This window comes from Penaeus japonicus, unplaced genomic scaffold (genome assembly GCF_977035675.1).
Source record: "Penaeus japonicus unplaced genomic scaffold, GWHDUDI00000001_assembly GWHDUDI00000042, whole genome shotgun sequence".
Taxonomy (NCBI): Eukaryota; Metazoa; Arthropoda; class Malacostraca; order Decapoda; family Penaeidae; genus Penaeus; species Penaeus japonicus.
In genome coordinates this window covers 2,680,803-2,688,302 of record NW_028234444.1, presented here as the reverse complement: position 1 = coordinate 2,688,302, position 7,500 = coordinate 2,680,803, and the positions used below count along the sequence as shown (strand labels likewise).

At 35.1% G+C, this 7,500-nt stretch overlaps 2 protein-coding genes across 4 annotated transcripts in view; both read left to right on the top strand.

Moving 5' to 3' along the window:
• LOC147466634 (protein CFDP2-like) overlaps positions 1–268 on the top strand; it is a 966-nt gene extending 698 nt beyond the window's left edge. The window contains exon 1 of the mRNA XM_086534818.1: positions 1–268. This exon is cut by the window's left edge and continues 698 nt beyond it. Coding sequence (XP_086390944.1) covers positions 1–268 — 268 coding nt within the window.
• A 3,428-nt stretch (positions 269–3,696) lies between these two features.
• The window catches only part of LOC122248992 (uncharacterized), a 17,248-nt gene continuing 13,444 nt past the window's right edge, over positions 3,697–7,500 (top strand). Inside the window, exons 1-3 of one of the 3 annotated variants that reach the window (XM_086534899.1) lie at positions 3,697–3,710; positions 3,854–4,003; positions 6,598–6,900. In XM_086534899.1, coding sequence (XP_086391025.1) covers positions 3,699–3,710; positions 3,854–4,003; positions 6,598–6,867 — 432 coding nt within the window. In that variant the 5' untranslated portion in view covers positions 3,697–3,698 and the 3' untranslated portion in view covers positions 6,868–6,900. Of the gene's footprint in view, positions 3,711–3,853; positions 4,004–4,198; positions 4,617–6,597; positions 6,901–7,500 lie in introns of those variants that run through there. The other 2 variants (XM_086534897.1, XM_086534898.1) reach the window with 2 other exon arrangements.

Below are 7,500 nucleotides of genomic sequence, written 5' to 3'. Positions count from 1 at the left end.
AGAGAAACAAGTCATAGCTAATTCGTTCTTCCAACAACACCCAAGATTATGGACATGGAGAAGCCCGGGCGGAGGTATTAAACATCAAATAGACTACATAACCATAAATAAACGCTTTCGAAACTCAATGATCAGATGTAAAACATACCCTGGGGCAGATGGTGGTCATGGATGCGACCATGTCCCTGTTATCGCTTCAGTGAAATTAAGGCTTAAAGACATAAAACAAAGAGAAGATAACAACCAAAGAAAGATCTACAGGTGCTAAGCAACAGTGAATTCAAAGAAAGTTATACAGTACAAGTTCGAAACAGATTTGAGATATTAGATACTGAACAAGAGGAAGAGAGTGATGCAAATGAAAATGAAATGATAGAAAAAAAAATGGAAAACAATACAAAATACCCTGGTAGAGAAGGCCAAAAAAGTTTGCCCGGATGAACAGAAAAGAGGTAGACAGAAATGGATGACTGAAGAAATTTTAGATTTAATGAACGAGAGGAGAAAAATGAAAGGAAATACAGAAATATATAAGAAAATAGATCAAGAGGTTAAGAGGAAATGTAAAGAGAGAAAGGAGGAATGGATACAGCAATTATGTGAGGAAATTGAGCAAATGGAATAAGTAAATCCTAGACAAATGTATGAGAGAGTAAGACGGGGAAAAGAAGAATGACAAGAAGCTCAACAATTAAGGACAAAGAGGGAAAGGTTTTAATGAATTCTAAGGATGTACTTGCAAAATGGGTGGATTATGTTGGCGAACTGTATGACGATGAAAGAGGAGTGAAGCCTGAATATGAGGGCGAATTGAGAGATAATGAGAGAAGAAATACTGCATGCAAAGAAAAGTATGAAGCACAGAAAAGGGAAGGACGAAATAGCCATAGAAATTATCAAAGCAGCAGGTGATGGTGCAATAGATATAATAACGAAATTGACAAATAGAATTTACAATTCTGGATACATACCTGAACGTATGAGAGCATCCACCTGCATAACCGTACCTAAAATACAGGTGCCACAGAATGCTCAAAGCACAGAACCGTCAGCATAATGAGTAAGTTGTCAAAAATGATATTAAGGGTCATTTTAAACAGAATTAGAAATAAAATTAATGAACACATACCAGAAGAACAATGTGGATTCAGAAAAGGGAAAGGAATTACCAATGCTATATTCTTACTAAGAACTGTAATAGAAAGGGCAATAGAAATGCAAAAAGACGTACATAGGTTTCATTGACTTTGAAAAAAACTTTGACACGGTGAGACATGAAGAAATGATCATTGTGCTTGAAAACATAGGGGTGGATAAAAAGGATGTAAGATTAATAGCTAATTTATATTGGGACCAAAAAGCGAATGTGGAAATTGGATATGAAACGACTGAATGGATAAACATAAAGAGAGGAGTGAGACAGGGGTGCGTTCTCTCCCCAGACCTCTTCTCTCTCTATGGGCAAAAGTGCATGCAAGACATTGAAGAAATGGATGGAATTAAAATAGGGGAATAAATAATATACGATATGCAGACGATACAGCATTAATTGCTGACTCTGAGGTAAAACTACAAAGTGATGGAAGGATCAAGCACTGCATGCAACAAGAGACGTCTAAAAATCAATTTTAATAAAACAGAGGTAATGGGCATAACAAAAAGAAAGGAACAATTGAGGGTACAAATTAACATAAATGGGAATGAAATAAAACAAGTAAAGAAATTCCAATACCTCGGAAGTCTGGTAACAGAAGATGGTGTATGTGATCAAGAAATAAAGAAGAGAATTGGCATAGCAAAATAAGCTTATGGACATTTGAAAAAAATGGTAACAAATATAGGAATAGGAATAAATATTAGAGCTAGATTAGTAAAATGCTTTGTTTGGTCTACTTTGTTGTATGGTTGTGAAATTTGGACTATGAAGTAAAATATAGTGAAAAAACTAGAAGCCTTTGAAATGTGGTTCCTTAGAAGAATGATGAGAACTCCATGGACTGAGAGAGTATCAGATGAGGAAGTCATGAGAAGAGCAGGAGCGAAACGAGAACTTATAAGTGAAATAACGAAAAGACAGATGCAATTTTGGACACGTGATGCGTGCGAAAAAAATGAAATATGATTGTATGACGGGAAAGATCGAAGGAAAGAGAGCAAGAGGAAGACAAAGAAAGAATTTCATAGAATGCTTGGTAGAACGAATAGGAAGAGGATTGAGAGTTGTGGATGTTCTTAGAATGATGGAATACCGGAAAGAATGGCGGGCCATGATTGCCAACGTCAAAAGACAGGCACTGCAGTAGTAGCAGTGGTAGTACTAACAAGGCTTAGGTCCTATTACTATTATTTCTAACATTACAAAACATCACTCTAGTAAAGAAACATCTGCAAGAATTAGTTATCATCAGTGTTAGCACATTATGACATATATATATATATATATATATATATATATATATATATATATATATATATATATATATATGTATATATATATGTATGTATATATATATATATATGTGTGTGTGTGTGTGTGTGCATATATACATACATACACACATACATATATATATATATATATATATATATATATATATATATATATAGATAGATATACATTCATATATTGCATCGCAATTATCATTGTCTTTATCATGGCATCATAGTTGTTACTGTTATTATCGTAATGGTAGGCATTACAAAAAACACGCATTTAATTACCTTCATCCCAGCTTTCTAATATTGTAATCTGGTTTATCATTATTACCATCAATAGCATTATCACCCCTGTTTTACCATATTCACACTACACTGTTATAATGGCAAGTACAGCGTATATTTTCGTTAAACACTAATCTTTGATATTGTTTCCGTTTTCATTGAATTTCTACTATTTCAGAAAAAATACATTATTTATTAATGCATAGTTATGTCAAAGGTAATCTGTGTTTTTTTTTTTTTTTTTTTTTTCTTTTTTTTTTGTGAATGGGACTAAAGACTTCGTATAACATTATATAGCAAAACCTTGGAGGATTTAGATCCAGTAACGGGTTCCTTTTCCCGTCTGTGGTTACATCTTACTCCTTTTACACTACACAGATTTGTTTTCCTCTACTTGTAGAATAAACATGTACAAAAAAAAAAAAAAAAAAAAAAAAAAAAAAAACATGCACACTTCGTAGACATTTAGTAGTACTAAGGAACCGATTCGCTAATAAAGAAAAAATACTGAAGATAAAGAAAAGTTGAAACAGAAGGTTGATATGTAATAGCAAAGAGAAGCATTAGGCTGGAGAGAGTAGAGAGTGGACAAAACTGAACACCTAGTAATGACTGAGGAATATATACCGGTATTATATGCAAAATATGTAAATATGGAAATAAGTATGGTTGCATATGTGCAGAGACTTATATACAAATAGAAACAGACAGATGCACCATAGTCCCTTAAGAGAAATATAGCATTCCTCCCCCCCCCCCCCCTATCAGTGCGTACTTCAGTTTTATACCTGGCAGTTTATGTACAGCGACTACACACGAAAATAGAATGTTTATATACCGTCAATCCATCTAACATAGGCACTGGTTAAACGCCCTTCTCCCACAAGGATAAGTATGTGACCCTGAACATCTCTCAGCAGAGGATGCGGACCGCTATATATACGGCTGAGACTCTCGCTCGCCATCAAACATCAGCCATGTCTCTCAAGGTACACACGCTCCCCCTTACTCACCGCTATCCACACGAGAGAACAGGCAAACAAACGACATATAGGATGTAAATTACGTCTGTTATATTGATGTTGATTTTCGACTTCGGTTTCTTCTATGTGATGTGTTGTTTGTGTTTCAGGTGATCCTCGTAGCGTGTGTGGCCGTAGTGGCTCTGGCCGATAAGGCTCCTGTGTACCATCAGCCACCTGTTTACGCCGCACCCACGTACCACGCTCCCGAACCTGTGTACCATGCCCCTTCCCACTACAAGCAACCTGAATATCCTACCGTAAGTAATATAACCTGTGCTTAGCAAGATTCTATGTGGTCTAATATAATAAAACAAAGGTCTTATGAAAATAGATTTTATATTCTCTAAAACCTTAAATTATGAACAACTTCAGTAAAATTGCAAATATGACCTACACATACTGCGCTGGATACAGATTGAGAAACATTTCTTATTCATTTTTCGTCTATTCAGGTGCCTCCTAAGTACAACTACAACTACGGTGTCGTTGACGGCTACTCCGGCGCCAACTTCGGCCACTCGGAGTCCCGCGACGGCTACAAGACCGAGGGCAGCTACACCGTGGACCTCCCCGACGGCCGCAAGCAGATCGTCAAATACGTGGACAACGGCGACGGTCTCGTAGCTGAGGTCACCTACGAGGGCGAGGCTCAGTACCCCGAGTACAAGCCCACCTACAAGCCCGCTCCTTACCACGCTCCCCCGAAGTACCAGGTGTACTAATAATGTATATTCAAACAAGACTTCTTTGCTAAACCTACGCATCTGATGTAATTATTAGAAATACAATCCGATGAAAAATGCATGGATGATCGAGGTATATGTGATAATATTTCAATATTATTTTTTATAATAAAATGCTCCAAAATTATATATATATATTTATTGATACTTAAACAAAACTCAATGAGTCAAAAATGCAAAACAAACAAACGCACTTAAACACACACGTTCTAAAATCATTCCAAAAATCATCTATTCCCTTTGGTTCCCTTTTTATTGCTTCTATCCTAAAACACCATTCCAGTACATTAGTTTCCGCGGGTGTCAGTTAGCATTCATGTCAGTGCATTATGGATATAATATTATCATTTACATTATTACTATTATCTTTATTATGTCATCATTGTCGATAGTTTTATCATCGTCGTCGTTGTTATTATGATTATCAGTGTGATGTATTTATTACTAGTATCAATAATGTTCAATGATAAGGATGGAATCCGTTTGGTATTTATCAAATCAAGATTCCGGTTTGCTTTTGAGGTTTCTGCCTTAAGGTTTCTCCCTTAATCTTGACAAATACCCCTGGTATTTCTAAAGGTTATCTCATAGTGAACTGTGATATTAATTATTCCATTGCACTCTGTTGATTTATTTAATTCTGAGTGAGATCATTCATAAAATTCTACATAAAATACATTGCATTTCCAGTTTGCTTGTTTTTTCTTCCTAAAATATCTATTTTTATCGTGGGAATCATGAGAAATATTCATAAAACAACGTATTGTTATTCGTGCTATATAAGGCGCAATCAATGGATTGGTGCCTGTGTATCAGATTAATAACCCGACTTGACATTATATAACTTGTGGCTTCCGGTAACACAGTGGTTTCCTTTTTCACTAAAATAGACGTGTTTGATCCTTTTTGCTGTTCAAACTGCCGTGGGGACAATGTTGCCCAGTTTTCCCTGTAATTCTTGCTGTAGAGTGGGCATGTGTGACAAAGGAAAAATGATAGATTGCTTGAACTATCAGAATTCACAAAAAAATATATATGAATGTAGACACACACACAAACACACAAATGTGTGTATATATATATATATATATATATATATATATATATATATATATATATATATATATATATATATATATGTATATATACACATACATACACGCACACACACACATACATACATATATATATATACATACATATATATATATACATATATATGTATATATGATACATATATAATATATATAATATATATATACATATATATACTAATGTGTGTACATATATATATAAATATATATATATATATATGTATACATACATATATATATATATATATATATATATATATATATATATATATATATATATATATATATACATGTATACATATATATACATGTATATATATGTATGTATGTGTATATATATATATATATATATATATATATATATATATATATACTGTATATATATATAGAAATACAAATTTTACCTCCCTGACCGGAACTCGAACCCGAGCTATCAGACTGACAAACCCAACCCTGAAACCAATAGACCACATGACACACTAAAAGAGTTGTCTAACCAGACGCCTTACAACCGTCATGGAAATTACTTATTTGTTCTTAGCTGAGCAGTGATAGCAAGGTTTTAAAGACAATTCCCGTGGGCACTCGGCAGCAATGAAATCAGAAATTCAAGTCCCAAATCAGGTTACCGAGGTTATATCTATGTGAGAAAGATGGTAAAATGCAGTAACGCATTTTAATATAGAAAAACAAATTTTACCTCCCTGACCGGGACTCGAACCCGAGCCGTCAGATTGACAGACCTAGACCTGAAACCAATAGACCACACGACCCACTAAAAGAATTGTCTAACCAGACGCCTTACAACCTATTTGCTCATAGCAGAGCAGTGATACCGAGGTTTTACAGACAATTCTTTTATTTAACACAGGTCTTTCCGAGGATACATCTATATATATATATGTGTGTGTGACTGGAATATAATGTTCTAATATCAATATCAAGATTACAATTTCAATTTGGGCAAAAATGACTACAATTGATACATTTCACTTTCACTTTTCCTCTGTCCAGGTTCCCCCGAAGTATAACTATAACTACGGTGTCGCCGACGGCTACTCCGGCGCCAACTTCGGCCACTCGGAGTCCCGCGACGGCTACAAGACCGAGGGCAGCTACACCGTGGACCTCCCCGACGGCCGCAAGCAGATCGTCAAATACGTGGACAACGGCGACGGTCTCGTAGCTGAGGTCACCTACGAGGGCGAGGCTCAGTATCCCGAGTACAAGCCCACCTACAAGCCCGCTCCCTACCACGCTCCCCCCAAGTACCCCGTGTACTAAGAGAGCTAAACCTACCCATCATGTGTCTATATTTCTAATCTATTAGGATCGAAGGGAAAATGCATAGATGGTTAAAAGATATGTGATACTATCCCAATGTTATTTCTAAAATAAAGTACGCTAAACATAATTCATATTCTTATTGTAACCATAGCTGATGCTTTACACCAAAATCAATTAATCATAAGGCCAAAAGTGCAAACGTCATATAAGATATATTCATTTTCATCTAAAAGATCTATCCAGAAAGTTTATCTCGAAAATAAAAATAATTATGAGGAAAATTTAATGATCTTAGGTGTTATTCCTATAGTCTATGTCATCATAAAATAGCACTCTAGCAAATAAATATCCACGAAACTTAATCAGCATCTATCATATTAATATATTATAACAATATTGTTGTCAACACTTCCATTATCCATGTCTCTTTATTATAGCATCACTATCGTTGTTACTGTCGTCATTATCGTTATCTTCATAATTATCATTACAGTGACAGCATCGTATTGCTTGATGAGGGTAGAGTTGGAGAGAAAATTTGAAACAGGAAGGGCAGTAATTACAGTACTTAAAACTAGATGAATGAAAGAAAGCAGAGGCTAGAAGGACTATACGTGCAGCACCAAATAT